The 21131-nt window shown below is 34.6% G+C and overlaps 2 protein-coding genes across 4 annotated transcripts; one reads left to right on the forward strand and one right to left on the reverse strand.

The window, feature by feature from the left end:
* Positions 1-810: 810 nt before the first annotated feature.
* LOC102622126 (cullin-associated NEDD8-dissociated protein 1) lies at positions 811-13963 on the forward strand. 3 transcript variants are annotated; one of them, XM_025095780.2, is made up of 29 exons: positions 811-1049; positions 1373-1476; positions 1599-1768; positions 2058-2268; positions 3000-3165; positions 3285-3414; positions 3739-3853; positions 4108-4265; positions 4342-4465; positions 5602-5652; positions 5728-5810; positions 6942-7026; positions 7104-7205; positions 7306-7404; positions 8227-8337; positions 8418-8501; positions 8651-8791; positions 9836-9928; positions 10057-10178; positions 10276-10438; positions 10521-10760; positions 11166-11405; positions 11495-11671; positions 11776-11922; positions 12028-12144; positions 12401-12569; positions 12939-13016; positions 13126-13264; positions 13409-13963. In XM_025095780.2, exons 2-29 carry the CDS (start codon positions 1441-1443, stop codon positions 13503-13505), a joined length of 3648 nt encoding a protein of 1215 aa, XP_024951548.1. In that variant the 5' UTR covers positions 811-1049; positions 1373-1440; the 3' UTR covers positions 13506-13963. The 3 variants fall into 3 exon arrangements, with proteins under 3 accessions (XP_024951548.1, XP_006470834.1, XP_006470835.1); XM_006470771.4 differs by having other exon boundaries at positions 812-1049; positions 11157-11405; XM_006470772.4 differs by having other exon boundaries at positions 812-1016; positions 11157-11405.
* Positions 13964-14499: 536 nt separating this feature from the next.
* Positions 14500-17780, reverse strand: LOC102621258 (uncharacterized). Its single transcript, XM_006470767.4, has 8 exons — positions 17557-17780; positions 16948-17016; positions 16179-16298; positions 15689-15771; positions 15512-15587; positions 15259-15429; positions 14911-15039; positions 14500-14833 (listed from the first exon to the last, which is right to left on the reverse strand). The coding sequence occupies exons 1-8, from the start codon at positions 17629-17631 to the stop codon at positions 14669-14671; spliced, it is 888 nt and encodes a 295-aa protein (XP_006470830.1). The 5' UTR covers positions 17632-17780; the 3' UTR covers positions 14500-14668.
* Positions 17781-21131: the final 3351 nt, after the last annotated feature.

Raw genomic sequence — 21131 nt, forward strand, 5'->3', positions numbered from 1 at the left:
ACATTAACAGCATATTTTATCTTATCCCATAATAACATAAAATAAAAATAATTAAATAAGAAAATATAACTTCCTAAGCAGTTAATTTTCATGTAATGATCTAAATAAATGAGTTTTTTTATTTGTTATATTTTGAAATTTTAATGTATTTTCTAACTTTATTTAAATAATTAATTTATTTACATCTTATTTAATTTTGAATTTGATCGGTAGTAAAATTATTTTTATATTAATTTTTACTTTAGTTATTTCGTGGATAGGACATGATTAAAAATTTTTATCCTGCAAACCAATATGTAAAACAGTCGATTAGATATGGATTGAGTCAAACCCACATCCGATCCGTAGACGTATGTATTGAATTTTGATTGAATTTCATCAGTTTGTGGATTCGATTGGATTAAAAATTTCTAATCCACAAAATCGTAGATCGGATATGGATTGATGTCCAATCCGTAAAATTCGATCCGCAAATACCCCTACAAATTTGTATCTTTCCTGAATGACATAACAACTGGTAATAATAATCTTTCTTTAGCAACCAATGACTTCTATTGGTATTCTTTTTTTTTTTTTTGGTCATGTATAATTAAATTTGTAATAAAAATAATGTGAAATTAATAGTTAATACATGGACGTTTTCGGATTCAATCGCAAACTCATATCCTTTACAAAGAAAATCTAAACTATATCCCTACACAAAATGTCCTGAAAATTTAAGTACATATATAATTTATCAAATATAAAGGGACTCAAATGTTATTACTTCAAAAGGGTGCAAAAGGAAGAAGAATAAGAAAGGAATCAACAAATCCGAAATGCCACTTTCAATTCAGCTTGTAAAGAAGCAACAGTGAGAAGGAGATATAGGGAGAGTGAGTAATGAGCGGGAGGAACAAACACAAAAATCCCCACAACCTTCTCTCTGATAGCGTCTCTTTCTATTCGATTCTGTATCTCTCTGTAATTATCGAATTCGCCGTCGTTTCGAAATCACACGCAGTATCGATTTCATTGTACGGACGGACACTTCATTCGCAGTTCCTAGGGTTTACTCTCCTCAATTATTTTTTTTTGATTTTTTTTCAATTTCTATACACTTGCGTCTGCAATATTATAATGTGACAAGATTCGCACACCTCAGTCGAATATTTTTTTATTTTATTTAAATTTATATTTGGAATTTGGTATTTATTTTAAAAAAATTTATATAGATATATTTTCCTTTCTTAATATACAGTATCTAACGTTGATCCTTTGTTTCGTTAGCTCATATTATTTATATGAATTTCTTCGGGTTTGTTATTTATCTGTGTGTGCGATTGATTGATAATTAATTAATAATATTATCCTTTGTTTTTGTGTTGCGTAGGTTGTAAAATAAGAGAGCATTGTGTGATTACAACATTGTGCATAGCATAGTTGAAAGCTAAAGCAGATATGGCAAATTTACAGATGGCTGCTATTCTTGAAAAGGTAATGTTTGTTATTTAACTGTTGTTGATTTGGTCTAATATAATGATTGATATAATTAATCTGTGTTTTGGTGTGGATATGTTTTGTGTCTTGTAATTTTGTGATCCTTGCCTTGTTTACAGATTACTGGTAAAGATAAAGATTTTAGATACATGGCAACATCTGATTTGCTGAATGAATTGAACAAGGAAAGCTTCAAGGCTGATGCAGATCTCGAGGTTAAGCTATCTAATATAGTTGTACAGCAGCTTGATGATGTTGCTGGGGATGTTTCTGGATTGGCTGTCAAATGGTATACTACTTTTGGAAGTTATATTTGGTGTTTTTTTACTTTGTTTGATTCATTTGTGTCACTTTAATGCATTCTAAGGCCTTTCAGGGGAAAAGGAAAAAAAAAAAAAAATTTGGCATGAGAACCTCAAATGTTGTTTACTTACAGCACTTTAGTGGTTGTTTTGTTTTGCTATGTCCAAGTGGAAAAAAATAAAGGAGAAAGAAGAGGAAAAAGAGTTGCTACCCTGATAAAGCTGTTATCCCTTGTGTTGTCTATTTTTATGTCATGTCTTAATGTGGTATTGCAGTCTTGCTCCATTGGTGAAAAAGGTGAGTGAGCCACGTGTTGTGGAGATGACTGATAAATTATGCATTAAGCTCCTAAATGGGAAAGATCAGCATCGTGACATTGCTAGCATAGCATTGAAGACTATTATTGCTGAAGTCACCACTTCATCTCTTGCTCAATCTATTCATACTTCGCTAACTCCACAGTTGACAAAAGGAATTACTCTAAAGGTGAGTTGCTAAAATAGACTGGACTATCTTTCTGGCCGCTTGAGAAGTTTTGGTAAAATTTGGATATGACATTATGTTCTTATTTGGAAAATGTCAAGGCATGTTTACAGACGGTTTATGTCCTAGGTTTGGAAGTTTCAAGTGAAAAAGAGAAGTCCTATATACTCAACTTATTTTTGTACATAGTTTTAGAAAGTGGATGCGTACATGGCTTGGTTGCTCAATCACTTAGCTGTGGATTTTAGATATTCAATTTTGTAAGTTCCCTTGTTTCCGTGCTGTTTCCGTGCATTATATGCTGCAAAGGGGCTATGTTATCCTAATTATCCTGTTGTTTGCTTGCATCTTAAATCCCTAAATTTATCTGTGGACTGTATACGACAGAATTTATTTGATAATTAGGACCAAAATTATGGTTACAAGTTCACTCAGTCAAAAATTCTCAATCTTGGTTCGAGTTTGGAGAACACTGGTTGTTCAAAGATTGCTGTAGGAGTGAACTTTGTGTGCACAGAAAAATGAGGTTCTTGGAAAGAAAACTGAAATTTAGGTAACAATATCCTTAGATTTGCTGGAAAATATGTTGAGGCAATTTGGAAACTTTAAATTAGTTGGTCTAGTTACTGCTTGACATTATGTGTATATTTTTTTCGCTGTTTATCACATCTTGTGATTGGTTTTCACTTAGCTGTTTGGTGTTCTTAATGCCTTTCCCACCTCTCTTCCTATAGGACATGAACACAGAGATTAGATGTGAATGCCTTGATATTTTATGCGATGTCCTTCATAAGTTTGGAAATTTAATGTCAAATGATCATGAGCGGCTGTTAAGTGCACTGTTGCCTCAATTGAGTGCCAATCAAGCCAGTGTCAGAAAGAAATCAGTTTCGTGCATTGGTAAGATGAATAATCTATCTGCAGCTGGTTTCATCTCTAGGTTATCATTGAAGCCATTTTGAATGATGTATCAATCCAGTAACAGAGATATCTGACTTGAACAACTTCTCTGTTTTCAGCATCTCTTGCATCAAGCTTGTCAGATGATTTGCTGGCAAAAGCAACCATTGAAGTTGTTCGTAACTTGAGAAGTAAGGGGGCAAAACCTGAAATGATTCGTACAAACATTCAAATGGTTGGTGCCTTAAGGTAATATTATTATAAGTTTCTTCTATGTGGTTCCTATATTTGCATTTTCCATGTTCATATCTTGGGGGAAGTGGGTGAAATTCCATGAAGAAAAAAGGTAAAATGTATAACTGTATGTTGGAATGTTAATGGTTAAATGTGGAAAGATTACACATGCAATTTTTGAATGAGTGTTAATATACTTGTTTGCATGCATATTTCATCTGGCTTCTTATAGTATGTTCATTATCAATTATGAATATATTATTGCTGATGTTTTGTTTTAATGTTTTTCTTCCTTGTAAATTGAAAGTTTCTTTAATTATTATGCTGTTGTTTCTTAAGCCGTGCTGTTGGATATCGATTTGGACCCCATCTTGGAGACACAGTACCGGTGCTTATTGATTATTGCACAAGTGCATCAGAGAATGACGAGGAGCTTCGTGAATACAGCTTGCAGGTACATTCCCCTCACAACCCCCCCGCCCGCGCACACACACACACACACACATGGATGCTCCTGAGGGCAACGTTGCTCACCTTATGGTGAGTGACACCTCCGGTTGCTGCATGGTTATAACACATCTATATGTTTGCTTCATGAGGTAGTGCATGATCACATGGAAATTCCATACATGTATGAACTGCATACCTTTCTTTTTTGAGGCTATATTGTTTATTTATGTCTTTCAATCTATCAAATTTTGAATGCAGGCATTAGAAAGTTTTCTGCTAAGGTGCCCTAGAGATATTTCTTCCTACTGTGATGAAATTCTTCATCTTACGCTGGAATACCTGAGTTATGACCCAAATTTTACTGATAATATGGAGGAAGATAGTGATGATGAGGCTTATGAGGAGGAGGAAGAAGAGTATGACACTCATTGTTTACTATTAATATCTGCATGATAGATTTGTTGCTTATCTGCATCCATTATTGCTGTGTAGCGAGAGTGCAAATGAATATACAGATGATGAAGATGCCAGTTGGAAAGTTCGAAGAGCAGCAGCTAAATGCTTGGCAGCTTTAATTGTCTCTCGTCCTGAGATGTTGTCAAAGTTATATGAGGAGGTATATCTGTGATATTATTTTGGAATATATTTATTTGGATTAAAACAATGAATTTCTTATGCATTGATTAATTTCTTTTTCATTATTTTGCTGTGGTAGCCTCAATAAAAAGTTTGATTTGTTGTTGAGATTTGAATTTGAATTTATTGCTGTTTTATTCTTTACGAAAAGGATCGTAGCTGGGTACTCTAAAGGCAAGAACTGACATTAGTCTGCTGGCAGTGTCTTGGATGTTTCTTTGTCTAGGGGCTTCTAGAATTTTTTGAGTTTAGGGTCTAGTATCATGGGAGGAGGGCTTACAAAGAACGGATATAGTATAATTTGATGGCTGATTGCTGGTATGTACTGGCCAACTAAAAGTTGTATTTTTGGGGTCTGTTTTGTGTTTCGATTGATGGGATTACTAGAGAAAAATATGTTGTTAGTTGGGGTAATGATGCCAGCAATAGAATATAGTTTTGTGGTTGGAATAGTTGATTATGCTAAGTCTGTGCTGTTTTAGTGCAGTAGATGTTACACACGAAATAGGAAATTTGTTGAATATTGGAATTTGATTTGTTGGGTCTTGTGTTTGATGAACTGTTTGCAATTATTTGAAGGTGAAGGGTTTTGTGAGATTAAATAGAGAAAGAGAGGAAAGAGGAAAGACAAATCGAGGTTGATGGAAGAAGAATTAGAATGAGAACAATTACATGAAAACTGTCAAGGTTCAGATTGAGATTTGACTTTTTTCCTAATGATACTAGGCTCTAGACCATGAGCTATAGAAATTGAACTGCTAAAAGATAAAATTAAAGATTATTACCACAACAGAAAACCAAAGAAGGTTGATGAACCCTGGGAAAATAGGAAATTACCAGAAAACTTCTAAGTCTAAAACCAAATAAACTAAAAATTGGACTGATGATACTTATTCCTGTAAAAAGGACATTTCTTTCATTATGTAGGCCATGGCTTCGAATGTTGGATGTTACTTTTAGAATCATGAAATCGTATGCGATTGTTTATTTATTTATTTTTCTCATAATTGTGTTCCTACAGTTACAATGTAAATTGCTGTCAGAAATATGGATTTATGCTTTGCCATTCTTTTTAAGTAGACAGCTTATTGAAGATGGCGTGCTCTTATTTTGTAGGCATGTCCTAAGTTAATTGATAGGTTCAAAGAAAGGGAAGAAAACGTGAAGGTACGCTTGGTAACCTTTATTTTCTAAACTTATTATATTACTGTGGTATTGTTATCCAACATTCTACTCCTGCAGATGGATGTTTTCAATACATTTATTGAGCTGGTGCGTCAAACGGGTAATGTAACAAAAGGGCAGATTGACAATAATGAATTGAAGTGAGTTCCTTTGATCCTTGAATTGCCAAGTTACTTGAAGTTACCTCTTTGATTTTACTTCTTTTTAAACTTGTTTAGTTTAGTTCTAGATTCATTTATGCTTACTCTCCAATTGGAAGAATGAGAAGCATAGGGATGGAATCTAGTCATGTTGCTCAAGAGATGGGATGTATTTTATAAGCATGTTCCTTTTACTTCCATTTTTCTGTATTTTTCTCAAGCATTTTTGTAATTGCTCTGGTAGATAGTTTTTAAAAATTTACTTGAACATTGCTCTGAACTTTTTAGAATAGCCAGGTCAGTTTTTGTTCAACTTCTAGATTTTGATTGCAAACCTTGGGGAGTTGTAGTAGTGATATCATTAGAGATCACGGCTACTTAGATAGTCTCAGTTGAACTTTTATGACATTTGTCGTTTTATGTTAGTTCAAATGGCACTGGTGTTTCCTAAGTTAATCTCGGTTTCAACTATAGGCTGGTTAGATAAATTGATCAGTCGATGTAATGGAATCTTTATTTACAATTTCTTCTTTTCTTTCAAAAAGCAGTTGAATTGGATAATTTCGGAGGATTTTGTAGGAGAAGGTTCTTCATCCTCCTACTTTTCCCTTGGAAACTTAACCTAAGATTTCATGCGTTGATATAGATTTGTTTAATGTTTGACATCTTACCTTTTCACCATGTTTTAGCAAAAAGGATACTTTTACTTTCCAAACTTTGTGCCTGTTGTTTTTTTGTCCAACTGATTTAGAATTGATGTCAGTGTGCAAGAGGTTTCCCCAAGAATTTTAATACCTAAATTTCAACTCTAATATTTTATTGCCTGTAATGATTTTTGAATATATATTACTGTGTCAATGTTTGAAAGTTTGGACCTTAATAAATATTCCTGACTAAGTAATATAAACTTATAAATTGTTCGGCGCGATGGAGAAACTAGGTAATTCATGAACTGATGCATTACATCTTCTGGTTCATATAGCTTCGAGGTCCAAAATGCATTTACTTTTTGCTGAGCCATTCATATACAATTTTTTTTTTGTTTTTACATTCATTATTGTTGTGGTTTCCTGCTTAGTATTTATATGTTGATGCTATTGATGTGTAAATATAATTGCCAATATTATGTAGTCCAAGATGGTTATTGAAGCAAGAAGTGTCAAAGATTGTTAAATCTATAAATAGACAGCTGAGGGAGAAATCAATTAAAACAAAGGTAAGAATTGATGATATCTATTATGGGTTGTTGGCCATGCGTTCATTATCACTAATAAGTGTCTTGCGTGTTAGCAGGTTGGTGCATTTTCTGTTTTGAGAGAACTTGTGGTTGTCTTGCCAGATTGTCTTGCAGACCACATTGGTTCACTCATTCCTGGGATTGAAAAGTCCTTAAATGTGAGCAAAAATGTTTCTAGTTGAAATGAGTTATGGGCTTGTGCAGATTTCTTTTTGATGCTGATGTTTTGACTTACTCTCATTATTTTTCTTAATCCAGGACAAATCTTCTACTTCAAATTTGAAAATTGAAGCTCTTACTTTTACACGATTGGTGTTGTCTTCACATTCACCTCCTGTTTTCCACCCTTACATCAAGGTGAGATCGCTGTTTACTTGTTTTTTTAATTTGTTTTGTGTATCAAGTTTTCTTTTCTATATGCATAATTTTATTTCTATTGAAATGACTTCCTCTGCTCCTATCTTATGCCCATCTGTCTATGGCTATATGCTTATGTAGTCAAAGGCAGAAGACTTTCTTGATATGGTTCACTTCTATGCATGACAGTTAAGTTAGTCCCATTGCACTCATAAACTTCATCCCATTCCACCTCTGTGAATGGGAGTCCTTCAGAAATGTATTGTTTTGCAGAAGAATAAGAGATAGTTGAAAACTTTCTTTGGTCTAGTGCTGTCATGTTTTTTTGACATGTTGACGTTTTATTAATGCCGATGTTTGTGCACAGATTGATTAGGAAAAAAATAAGAGAGATATTGATACTTCAACTTTTGGGTTGCAATTTTGCAATTACTGAATCAATTTATGGAAGATAGCTACCATATTTGTTGTTTAACCAAACATTCATGGAATGTTGGAATTTTCCTTGATGATGTGAAATTTTTGTGAGGACGAATGTTCTTCTTTATCTGAAAGAAACCGTGAAAGAAAGTTGGTCATTTGGTGCATGGACTCAATCTCTGATTTCTATGAGAACTGAATTTAAATTCTGGTATCTACTAATATTAAGGTTTTCATCTTCACTGGTAATGTGACAAAAGTTATGATAATCCATTGTCTATTGGTCCTCATTTTTCATTGAGTTCTCTGTTTGTTGTGTCAGTTATTTTCCTTTACTAGTTTATTCTGTTTTAAGTGTGTGGGCATGGGGTTTGTATGACAAAATTCCTGATGTTATTGCAGGCTCTTTCTAGTCCTGTTTTAGCTGCTGTTGGTGAGCGTTATTACAAAGTCACTGCTGAGGCTTTAAGAGTGTGTGGGGAACTTGTCCGTGTTCTCCGCCCAAGTGTGGAGGTGAGAATGTTTAGCATTCTCTACACTTCAGGGTCTTGTTCGGCTATTATCAAATTATTTAAATGGATTTTGTGTTGCAGGGCCTTGGTTTTGATTTCAAACCTTATGTTCAACCAATTTATAATGCCATAATGTCGCGCTTAACAAATCAAGATCAAGATCAGGTCAGAAGAATTTCCTTTGTCCTCTTACTTTCATTTTTAATATATTTCTGTTTCTTTTATCTTAATGGGTATAATTATTGAATTATTATTATTATTATTTTTTTTTTTTTACCAAGGCTTCTCTGATATCTCGTGATTTCCTTCTTCAGGAGGTTAAAGAGTGTGCTATTTCTTGTATGGGACTTGTCATTTCTACCTTTGGTGATAACCTTGGAGCAGAATTACCTGCATGCCTGCCTGTACTTGTTGACCGGATGGGAAATGAGATAACTAGACTCACAGCTGTCAAGGTTCGTCTGTTAAGAGTGTATTGATCACATAATTCTCCTATGTCGACCTCCTATTTTGTTTTTATATGTTGGCCTCGATTGTTAAAGCCTTATAAAGTTTTCTGTAACCATTACCGAGCCTGGTCTCTGAAATTAATTTATGAGAACAATATGAATTGTACTGTGGTCTTGTACTGTTCTTCTGATGAGATGGTGAAACAGTGACTTTGAAATATTATGACTCTGTGCCATCGTGACGTTCCCTTCCTGCTCTCGTAGATGATGAAAGCATGCATTTTAATTGAAATGAATTGAGGATTTTCTGTTGTCTTCATTTTAAATTGAGTGAAGAACTAGTGGCTTTTGAAATTTTTGCTGTCACTGGAAGATAAATAAATACAAAAGAAAGTGAGAGCAGTGTGTTTTCACTTTCTTTCACTGGTGTGTTATTTTGTTTTTAGTGTATAAGTATTTATGCAAACCTCTCTAACATCATAATAGCTTCCCACACCTGCTATGTAGGATAATTTTGTGTGAGCGCCAAAAAAATGATGGTTTTTTGAGAATTAGATTGTGCGCAACTGGGAAATCTTCAATTTTGAGTGAAGGCTCAACTTCTCTGTTGACAGCGTGGCTGTATCTGTAGCCAGTTCCCACCCCCTACCACCCTTCCCACCATTTGCTGGGCTCTGTTGCAATATTTTAAGGGTGTATTTGAATTGGCTATGGTTCAACTTGCCTCACTTCAGAGTTAGTAGGGATTAAGGCATTATTGGTTTGAGTAAAAATGTGTAGGCTTTCAATAGTACACTGTGGTGCAGGCTGCTATTTTGATTACTATGGAGTCAAATTTTTGCTGAACCTTTGTAGGCTGGATGCTTAAAAGTGTTCCTCAATGGATCTGTTATGTGGATGCAAGGTGGACATTGTGTTTACTGTGTTTTCTTTAGTATTATGGATGACTTACTAAAGTTTTATTGAATTCAGAGTTTTGGAAAATTAAGTTTTTTAAATGGTTTTATTTAGTAATTTTCTGGTTGCTCAGACCTTAGTTTGTGAATACAGGCATTTGCTGTCATTGCTGCCTCCCCACTCCATATAGATCTAACATGTGTTTTAGAGCATGTAATTGCCGAATTGACTGCATTCCTGCGAAAGGTATGGGGCCTTGTTTATTTGCTATGGAATTTGATGATTTGCCTTTGGAGATTACTTATTTTGCTTTCTTTTTTTTTTTGGTTTCGTTTTTTGTTGTGGGTGTTTGGGGGGGGGGGGTGTTGTAATAGGCTAATCGAGCTCTGAGGCAGGCTACGTTGGGGACAATGAATTCCCTAGTTGTAGCTTATGGTGATAAAATTGGTGCATCTGCTTATGAAGTTATCATCGTGGAACTTTCAACACTGATAAGGTTTTCTCTTCTTTTGGGATTTTCCAAATATTTGAAATGAACAAGTGCTATTTTATTGTTTCTCAGTCATAGTTCTCTTGGTTTGCCTGTGTATCAGTGACTCGGACTTGCATATGACTGCTCTTGCCTTGGAACTTTGCTGTACCTTAATGGCTGATAAGAGGTCAAGCCCTAATGTTGGTTTAGCTGTTAGGAATAAAGTTCTTCCTCAGGCTCTAGCTTTAATCAAAAGCTCATTGCTGCAGGGTCAAGCACTCGTGGTACTTTGCATATTCCTGGAGTTTTTTCTTTGTTGTCCCAAATGATTCAATGTTTCTAATCTTTGTTTGGTTGATATTGTAGGCTTTACAGAGCTTTTTTGCTGCTTTAGTTTATTCTGCAAATACAAGTTTTGACACTCTGCTGGACTCTCTTCTTTCAAGTGCTAAACCATCTCCACAGTCGGGTGGTGTTGCAAAACAGGCTATGTACTCAATAGCCCAGTGCGTAGCTGTTCTCTGCCTGGCTGCTGGTGATCAGAAGTGCTCATCCACTGTGAAGATGCTTACCGACATCCTTAAAGATGACAGCAGCACTAATTCTGTATGTCTATTTTCTATTAACAGACTTTTATGATTTATTGATGTTCTATTTGAGCTGACAGAGACTGAAAGGAAGATGATGATGGGGCATGGTTTTACCTTGGTTTGTATCCTTTGTCGGTTTGTTATACTTTGCCCGGTGCATGGATGGTATGGATTGATTTAACACTAAAAATTAATGCTGAAGAGAATAGAATTTTGCTATAAAATTAAGACTTGGGTTTTATAACAGATTGGATTATTAATGCTTTCGCAAACTTCGCTTTTAATTTTAATGATGCATTTGCTATTTTAGGAGCATATACTACATACATACCCATACAATATGATTCTCTTATTTTTGGAGTATTCTTTTGATTTACTGTGCTCTATAAGTGCATTTAATGTTGCTTTTTAGGCCAAGCAGCACCTTGCCTTGCTATGTCTGGGGGAGATTGGGAGAAGGAAAGATCTGAGCTCGCATGAGCATATAGAAAATGTTATTATCGAGTCTTTCCAGTCTCCTTTTGAAGAGATAAAGTCTGCCGCTTCTTATGCTCTTGGGAACATAGCCGTTGGTAATTTATCCAAGTTTTTACCCTTTATCTTGGACCAGATCGATAACCAGCAGAAGAAACAATATCTCTTGCTTCATTCTCTGAAGGAGGTAACTATATGCTAGGAGTCTATATCTGAAGTGGATGTTGTTTTGAAAACAGTATCTATGCTTTAATTTCTAAATTTTTCTTCATACAGGTTATAGTAAGGCAATCTGTAGATAAAGCAGAGTTCCAGGATTCTAGTGTTGAGAAGATACTTAATCTACTATTTAATCATTGCGAAAGTGAGGAAGAGGGTGTCCGCAATGTAGTAGCTGAGTGCTTGGGTAAAATTGCACTTATTGAACCAGCAAAACTAGTTCCTGCACTCAAGGTACCTGACTGTCAAAAAAAAAAGTGGCTGTTTACTCAATATTACTGTAACATTGACACTTTATGCAACATATTCCTTTGCTCTGTTTTGTTACTGTCCTGCAGGTGCGAACAACCAGTTCAGCTGCATTTACTAGAGCAACAGTTGTTATAGCAATAAAATATTCTATAGTTGAGCGGCCTGAGAAGATAGATGAGATTATATTCCCTGAAATCTCATCATTCCTTATGCTTATCAAAGACCAAGACAGGGTAATACTCATCTTTTTGATATGCTAGTGAACTTATATGGATTGTTGATTGGCTATTAATTGAGGCATCAAACCTTGTGGTTTCTTATTTGATGTGGATGTGCAGCATGTCAGGCGTGCAGCTGTATTGGCTTTGAGTACATTTGCTCACAATAAGCCTAATTTGATCAAGGGTCTTCTTCCAGAGCTGCTGCCACTTCTTTATGATCAAACCATTGTTAAGGTAGCTTAAGAATTAAACTGAAGATTGTACAGTTAGGATGGATCCTCTTGAACTTGTCTCTTATATAGCAATATAGCCACTTGATGAGTGGTTGGGAAATAAATTTAGCATAATACATGGAGTTGGAATTGTCATTAATAAAATTTGCTAATGGTCTTGTGATCGTCGAAAGAACTTATTTGATTTCTTGATCTGAATTAATTTTGCAATCCCTATTATTCTCAATTTCTTATTCTATAACCTTGGATTGTTGCAGAAAGAACTGATAAGAACAGTTGATCTTGGCCCTTTCAAGCACACCGTGGACGACGGACTTGAATTGAGGAAAGCCGCATTTGAATGTGTCGACACATTGTTGGATAGTTGTCTTGATCAAGTGAACCCTTCATCTTTCATCGTTCCTTACCTCAAATCGGGCCTGGAGGGTAAGATAGCTAACATGATATTTTAAAGATGGACTGACCCCTTCTATTTTTAGGCATCGTTTTTTTTTTTTTTTGGGGGGGGGGGGGGGGGGGGGAGACATTCAGATTGCTGGGTTTTAGTGCCTATTGCAATTATATTTTTTCTTTTCCGAGTTAGATTTAACCTGAGATTTCCATTAACATGTTTGTTAGAAGTCAGCTTTTTGCATGTAAGTTACCATTTGAGTTTGAAAGACGATTCCATTTTACTTCTAACTTCTAATTTTGGAAGATTTTGAAGAACATTGGTCTTTAATTGATTTCCACTTTCCACTACATGCTTTGGCTGTTAGCTCTTGGCTAATGTGACTTTTGCTCTTGCTCTTACAGATCATTATGATGTTAAAATGCCTTGTCATCTTATCCTCTCAAAGTTAGCAGATAAATGTCCATCTGCTGTATTAGCAGGTTAGTAATGTAACTGATTAAACTTGAAGACTGAATTTGATTCAAAGGTTCTGAGACTTGAATGTGCTGCAGATTTTCTTAATCTCATGTATACTATTATTACTTTCAGTGTTGGACTCATTGGTGGACCCTCTCCAAAAGACTATCAATTTTAAGCCAAAGCAAGATGCTGTCAAGCAAGAAGTAGACCGTAATGAAGACATGATTCGCAGTGCACTGCGAGCAATTGCGTCCTTGAATCAAATAAGGCATGTTTTTTTGCTTTGTGAATAAAGCCACACGTTTCTGCTATCATTTAGCTTACTCGCGATCATTGCTCGTTGATTAGTTTACTGGAGTGATCAACAGCAGTTTACTTACAATGAAGCTTCTTGTGTATACTTGTTTTGCAGTGGAGGAGATTGCAGCATGAAATTCAAGAGCCTTATGAGTGAAATTTCGAAATCACCAATGCTATGGGAGAAGTTTTATACCATCCGGAATGAGTGAGTCGATTTGTCCTTGCAATTGAACCGTAACATATCAAACTCTCCCGACAAGGAATGAAGAGGAGTATATTGCCTGTTGTGGGGCCTGCAGAGAACGACCCTTAGGGAGAAATCAAGTGGGAAAGTGGTCCCTGTTTGATTGATGTACATGTACAAAGGGCATTTGATAATTTTAAAAATTTTGCTTGAAGCAGCAGCAGCAGCAGCAGCAACTTATTATAGAAAAGAACCTCATGATGATTGTGTTAATTGTATAGGGCCAAGTCCACTGCCCTCATCGTTTCATGATCAGATTTTTCATTGTGATATTTTAATCTAGTTTTTACCATGCATTTTTGCATGAATAGAAAAACAGATGTCTTACGGCATTTGAGGCAGATGATACCCAATTAGTTTGCATTGGCTTAACTTATATAAGGTGATGGAATCTAATTTGGTTCTCTCACAGGAAATTAATCATATCATGTTGATGGGGCAGGACAGTCCAATTATAAGTTGCTGTGGGTGAAACCAATCATTGTAAAATTAAGTTCATGGCACAAATGGTAACATGTGATTGGAAGATAATATCAATTCAATGCGGTAATGTGGTGGTGAATTCTGTTTCTGTTGCGTCTTTGCTCTCATTTTCCTTCTGAAAAGGTCCTCAGTCTGGGGAAATGGTTTAAACTCACCCAATGACTAGTTTCAAACGTTTTAACGTAAAAGATTTTGATGAGCATCAATGAAATGTATTCTATAGTCCTTCGTTTGATCTTGCCGTGCAAACATTTAGGGGGAATATCATTCGTGTCTCCCATATATTAAAATGAAATTGCGGGTGGACCATAGAATATAATCTCATTTCATTTTCTCCACCCACGAATGCAACATTGAAAACATGGAAATATCATTCCTGTCTCGCATATGTTTAGCTGGTACTCTGTATTTCGTTACAATGGCTAACCGACCAAAAACAGGTTCATCAAGTCGAACATAGAAAAAATACTACTAAATACTACAAAATTAAATCTTCTCTATAGACGGAAGACAAATAGTGTCAGTATCTGAACATTCACTTGAGTTATAAATCCTAGCACAGGCAACTCATTTACTTTATGTAAATAGGACAAGTCCCTGGCAAGTATACAAAAAACATGAAAGATTAAAAGGGAACTTGAGAGTCTAATCATCAGTATCGGCAATTCCACCTCCCTTTAGATGTAAGTGCTTTTCTCTCTTCTGAAAATCTGTCAAGCCCTTTCCGCTTCCCGTTACACCAACCTTACCATAAGGATCATCGGGAGACTTGAAGATGCTCTCTCGTTTGCGCCCAGAGAAGAAACCAACCTGGGAGTGTATATAGAAGAAATACCAGTAAGTATATGTTGAAAAGTCAGAAAACACAAAAACATCTATCATCATACCTTCTTAGTCTTGCCTTTCGTAGTCTGGAACTGCTGCCATGCATTTTGACGTTTATTTTGGGTTACTTCAAGTTGCTCGAATCGCATCTTTGACTTAAAAGCATGTATCTTCTTACGCTTTGCCGCTTTCTGCGAATATATAACTGTTAGAAAGCATCTTCAAGGACGAGAAATCATAGATTGAAAACCATCAGTTAAATTCGTCGAAGTGAGAAGAGGGATTTCATAAGGTACGGCAAAAGCCATGGGCTCCATTTTATCTAATAATTTAGGGAGCATGTTACAGAATAAGAAAGCAGGAAATTGACGGAAAACATATATAATAAAGCTTTGCTGAAAACCACCTACCACATCCTCCGGATCATCGGGATTTATATGAAGTTTTGCTGGCAAGCTTTTAGACTGAAAGTCAGATGCAGCAGCTTGTTCAATCTTCCGTTTGATAGCTAGTTTAGTAGCTTCAGCTACCTTCTCAGCTTCCACCAATAGATTGACAGGCCTTACGTTGGCAGGGTCCACCTGGAATTTGCAGCCAATAAAATGTAACGACACCACCTTTCCTTTTTATTAAATAACCAAACCAAAATAAAGAGACAATTACCTCTTCCTTATTTCCCCAACTGTCATAAGTAACATAGTATCCATTCGGCGTGATTGCCTCAATAGTGGCATCATACCTGGACATTCAACTAATCAAAAAAAGGGAAAAGAAGGTAAAGCAAATGAAAATGAAGAATCCAAAAACATAAGTAAGATTAGTTCAGCGTTTTATACAAACCATTCCCCATCTTCACTATATACAGCTTGAACTTTGGTGCCCACTGCAAGCTTCTCTTGATTATCAGATATGCTTCCTGATTCCTACATGTAAAAAGGGACATCATTCGTACAATATGTAGCTGAAATGCATTCATGTTTATCATAAAAGATAAATAAAGTGTTCTACAGAATTTTTTTTCAGCTGTAGCACTGGCAATAGCGTTAAAAATTCAGATACTGAAACCCTCATGAGCGAACAAATTTCGCTGTCATAGCAACATGATAATGCACAAGAAGCCGATTATATATAAAAGCCAGGTAATTGAAAAACAAAAATATATGCCTGTATAAGTTAACTCAGGTAGAGTTAAGCCATTAAGGTATACATTTGGTAAATTTCATAAATAAATTATTTACCAAACCAGTCAACGTGAATTTTGCTACCATGAAAGTATAAAGCATATTTCTAAAGAACAAAACAATATAACATCCAAAGGATGTTAACTTACTGTTTTATTCTCCTTAGACTGGAGTAAATTAGGAGATGCACTGGCACTTGTCCCAGTTTCAGATACAGAAATAGCATTTTGCTTTGCAGTTGCAAGGAGTTCCTCTGTCAAGGCAATCACCTGCATTCTTAAATCTTTTAGCACAGATATGATACAAGAAAAAGACACAAAACTAGCATTGTAAAGAGCATATCATTGTCAAAATTCGAACTTAGAATCTCATTGTGACATCTGAAATCAGGTGAGAGAGAAGCAGACTGGTCATCACCACACATAGCACCACCTGCAAAGGAACCAAGATAGAAGTGATGTGCACCTTGTTGAGACTCTAAACTTTCACATATAGCTCCAACAATTCTTTTTTCATTCTGCGTGAAGTCCCCATTTCCGGAGAATAAGAACTTTATTTCATTCAACATAAAAACCATCCTCACCTTTTCAACACTTAAATGAAAATAAATCTCCACGAAAGCCATTAGCAGTTAAATTGTTGCTTCTTTGAGCAACATGTCGATCCTTCAAAAGAGAGAGGGAAGAGAGATGATAGAAAGATCTACACAGATAACCTAGACATCTAAAGGGATTTCATGAATTTGTACTGCTACATGATTACCACCTATTCCCAATGCAGTACCCTGACTATGAGCATTAGCAACAGATTCACGGGGAAAGAATCCCACATACTCATAATATGTGAGAAGGCAAATAATTCGAAAAAGATAATTTTACAAGAGAGAACAATGTAAAAGGAAACAATCATAAGAGTCACCTCAGACAGCTCCTTTTCCATGTCAGCATATTCAGAGTTTCCAGGATCATGAACCAACAGCTCTCTGACCTAATTCCACATCATGGGAGAGAAGTTATTACCAAGAAAAATATGTAGACAACAAAAAGTAACATTAGCATACACAGGTATTTGGCTTGTGACTTAGGCAAAAGATAATGATACATCATAAGAATCACACTATCCCAGAATGCCGACTTTTAACTTATGATGGTAAGAAATACAGTAGCCCCAAAAAATTAAACCAACTAGAATACAATAAGTATTCTGAGTGTGCAATTGACCATTAATTTAATTGATAATTCACCATCAAATTACTTAAGAATCACAAAGAGCATACTTAACTACCTACCTATTCATTTACAAACAATTCAACAAATAGAAAATACTAATGAATAATCATAACCCCATAATCATCATTAGAAACCCTAATTCAGTTCCGTTTCTATAGAACTCCAGAAACCTAATCCCAATCCACAAATTTTCAGATACCCATTACAGAATTTACAAAATTAATTTAAAAAAAATCAAAATTAAAAATTTCAATTCACCCACGAAACTAAAACTATAAGAACACAAGCAATATAGCACCTGTTGAAGCTGCTCTTTATAAGTAGAAAGATTTGAAAAGAGCTCTTCAATGCTCAGCTCTTCTCCTCCTTGCATTTTTATTAACTCAATTAACTTTGTGAATCGAAAATTAAAGAAGATGGAATTACAGCAAGACAGACAGAAAGCGAAAGAACAAGCTCAAAATTGAAGAGAATTGAAGCGTGATATATATCTCGGAGTTGAAACTCGAAACCCTTTTCGAAGGAAAGCTAAAATTTTTATTAGATATTATATTACTTTTTGAGATGGGCCTCCAGATTGGGGCCCAATTACATATTTATTGGGTCTTCCCAGAAGGTTTTTGGGTCCAATAGTTTCAGTATCGGACCCAAGATTTGTTATGTTTAGGCCCAAACAAACGTGAGCTGGGGCACATCATGGTATCTTATTTCCTCACTCTCAATATTTTTTCGGGAATGAAATTATGTGGCCAATAGTCGAGCCTAGTTGGAGTTATCTTGTATTAATTATACTTTTTGTTTCTAATTTTAATATTTATTAAAAACGTAGAAGGATTAGTAAAATACAAATTAATTTTTAACTCATATTTCTCTAAAATTTAAATTGGTGGACCAACGAAATAAAACTGCTTGTAAACCACTCAACAAAATTACTAGTTATACTTTATTATATAATCAACTCTTCTTGATGCTATTATAAGGAGTCTGTTTAAAGACACTTGACGTTTATTTTAGGTATCAATATGATTCTCTTAATTAGTTTTGTTCTTTCTTGAAGTGTTTATCTATCTTGCAACATGGTACTTCTTGAAAAAGAAATAACGAGATGCTGGTGTGTTCAACCTCGCAGAACCACTAGGGCTAGGAAGCCTAATCCAAAGTATCTGACACTTCTGGATGTGAGCAATACTAATGACGTGGGGGCTAAAAGGCTTAGTCAAGTGTTGGATGCATAAAGGACCGGGTCTTGTGCTGGAAAATCTCTATATCTTACTAGTAGCTTCAGTAGTTGAGTTAAAATAGGAGTTAACCGTTGTTTTGCTTTATTATTTAATAAGCTGTAAAATAAGTAGTTGGGTAGCTTGAAAAATAAGATTTGTCATTGTGGTTTACTCCAAACCCGAATTGGAGAACCCAGAGATAACAAGAGAATTATCAAATTTATTGATTCTTGTTGCTGAGATAAGAATCTTCTTCCATTCTATTTTGAGTTCTAACATAGTGCCAAGGGTTACAAAACTTAAGCCATTGTATCACTTTGGTGCCAATTTTTACTATCAATTGAGTGAGATTTGAAAGAAGTGTTAATGTGAGTGATTGGTTCATTGTTACGGGAGCAATCACTTTCATCTGATCATCGTTGGTATTAATTTGAGGAGTTCTTAAATTTTAATACGGATTAAAAGTGTGATTGTGGAGCATCATTTGTTGAAACACACCTAATTTTTCTACTTTCTGTGTTCATAAGAAGGCATACGTGGCAAGTAATGAGCCATCGAATAAGACCCTGTGTTGGATGACATCTGAATTCCTTATCAATTGAGTCATTTGCCATTACTTTTATGAGAATGATGAACACAATACAAAATTGTGAATGCACCTATCCCTCCTATACGTTAAAAAAAACTTTTTAAGTTTTGGAATTATTTTTTATTAGTGATGATTTCCTAAGTCTTTGTTTATATTCCCCAATATATGTATATTATCCTAAAATCTGAGGTGTTAGAAACAAAAAATTTAAAAAATTAAAATTTTTTATTAGAGGGTAGAGAGTGTTGTGCAAAACAGAACAACATTATTAAAATAAATTTTATTTTTATGTGTAATCTTTTTCTGTCAATGTTATTTTCTTTAATGATTTTATTTGTAGTACATACAATATCATAATTTCAATCCTCTATTGTGGAAGTTTCTTTTTACATCTCATATCAAATAGATAGATGTGAAAATGGTTTTTAAATTTATTTTAGCTTTCGACTAAAAGTCTAAAATGTGTAAAAATCTTTACATAGGGATCGCGTAAAAACTTCTTTCGAGAAATGGGTCAAACCGGGACATTTCTTAAGAACCATGGCTAAAGGAAATGAGACTATCACTTTGATCTGGATCCTACACACTGATGCTCACGACTTTTTATTATTAAAATAAGAATTTAAATTAAACAAAATTTTTTATCAAATTTGAAGAATATTTGATTTTTTTTTAATTTTCTTTTGCCTTCCAAAATACTCGAAAGCATTTTTAGTGAAAGGTGCTTTAAGCAAATGCGTATCTATCGAGTGACTTGTGCCATTATAAACTTTTCCTTTTCTTTTTCATTATAGAGATTCAGTTTCTCTGACCCCATAATTGAGAACATTGGAAGATGCAATGAACATGAAGCTCCTATTTTTTCTTAACGAAAAGGTGATGTTAATAGCCAAACTAAGTGAGTGACAAACATAAAAAGACTTTCACTTTCATTTTCATATAGCAATGACTCGCAAGTCAAATTGGTACCATATCTCAACCATTCTGGAACCACATCTTTCTTTGTGAGGGTGACTGTAAGAGCTAGCTTTATATGCTTGTTTTGGTCCATAGATGTTTGAGCACCATTGGTTTTTTTCCTCAAATGGAATCTAAATACATATATTTGATATAAGACCTTCAATATATGTGTCCACATCAAGAAAGATTATTGTTTCTTTTATAGATTTATTCGTATCTAATATAAGATCATGATTGATACCCTTTTTGAGTTTTACCCATCAAAAAATTTGTATGGGTTTCTCTCGAAAACCATATTGTGTGGCTATGGAAGCCAAAGTACAAAAATTTCACAACTATGGATGGGGAAATATAACCATGAATTGAGATGAAAGATTAATGATTACTTCTTTGGTTTGAAGAGGAAAAGAATTAATCAATAGTATGATAATAATTTTGAAAGTCAAAATTTAACAAGAAATGTTTCTAATACGAAAATTATTGGTGGTCCGCTTAATATTTAGTTAAAAAGAAATTAAAATTCTTAAAACATAAGCACTAGTCCACTTAAATTTTAGAATTGCATAAGCGAATTATTTTTTCATTAACACCGTGTGAATTTTCTATCTAAAAATACCATTATATATATATATATATATTGCTTCCAAAAGTAAATTATTACCCATAAACGAAATATTTTCTTGAGAATTTTAAAAGGTATTGTTATGTACATGGTGAAAATTATGATTACTTGAGATCCCATCAGTTTCGGAATACCATTGGATTTGGGGCAAATAAAGTTTCCACTTAGCGTGTAAAAAGCTACGGCAAAGCCCATTGTCAAAGGCTTTGACATTCTTTACTTGCATTATGCAATAAAGTCAACAATGCTCAGTACTTCAGTAAATATTTAATCATGCACTAAAGCTTTTCTTTCGATTTCATATCAGATCTATATCATGCTGTAATCTGAATATTCGGTAATAAGACAACCGCATTTATTTTTGAATATTTAAAAGAAAATTTTAATTTATATACAGTAAAATCTTCCGATAATTATAAGAATGTTAAAATATTATTGAGGCGTAGTTTAAAAAATATTATTTTGATTTAATTATTTTTAGT

The sequence above is a fragment of the Citrus sinensis genome, chromosome 5 (genome assembly GCF_022201045.2).
Source record: "Citrus sinensis cultivar Valencia sweet orange chromosome 5, DVS_A1.0, whole genome shotgun sequence".
Taxonomy (NCBI): Eukaryota; Viridiplantae; Streptophyta; class Magnoliopsida; order Sapindales; family Rutaceae; genus Citrus; species Citrus sinensis.

Excerpts from the sequence above, each read along its gene's own strand:
- LOC102622126 (XM_006470771.4), top strand. The coding sequence starts at position 1,441 with ATGGCAAATTTACAGATGGCTGCTATTCTTGAAAAG. Across the intron at positions 7,206-7,305 it reads GGATTGAAAAGTCCTTAAAT|GACAAATCTTCTACTTCAAA; the intron begins GTGAGCAAAAAT and ends TTCTTAATCCAG. Across the intron at positions 11,923-12,027 it reads TTATCAAAGACCAAGACAGG|CATGTCAGGCGTGCAGCTGT; the intron begins GTAATACTCATC and ends GTGGATGTGCAG.
- LOC102621258 (XM_006470767.4), bottom strand. The coding sequence starts at position 17,631 with ATGCAAGGAGGAGAAGAGCTGAGCATTGAAGAGCTCTTTTCAAATCTT. Across the intron at positions 17,017-17,556 it reads ATAAAGAGCAGCTTCAACAG|GTCAGAGAGCTGTTGGTTCA; the intron begins GTGCTATATTGC and ends ATGTGGAATTAG. Across the intron at positions 15,430-15,511 it reads GTTGGGGAAATAAGGAAGAG|GTGGACCCTGCCAACGTAAG; the intron begins GTAATTGTCTCT and ends TGCAAATTCCAG.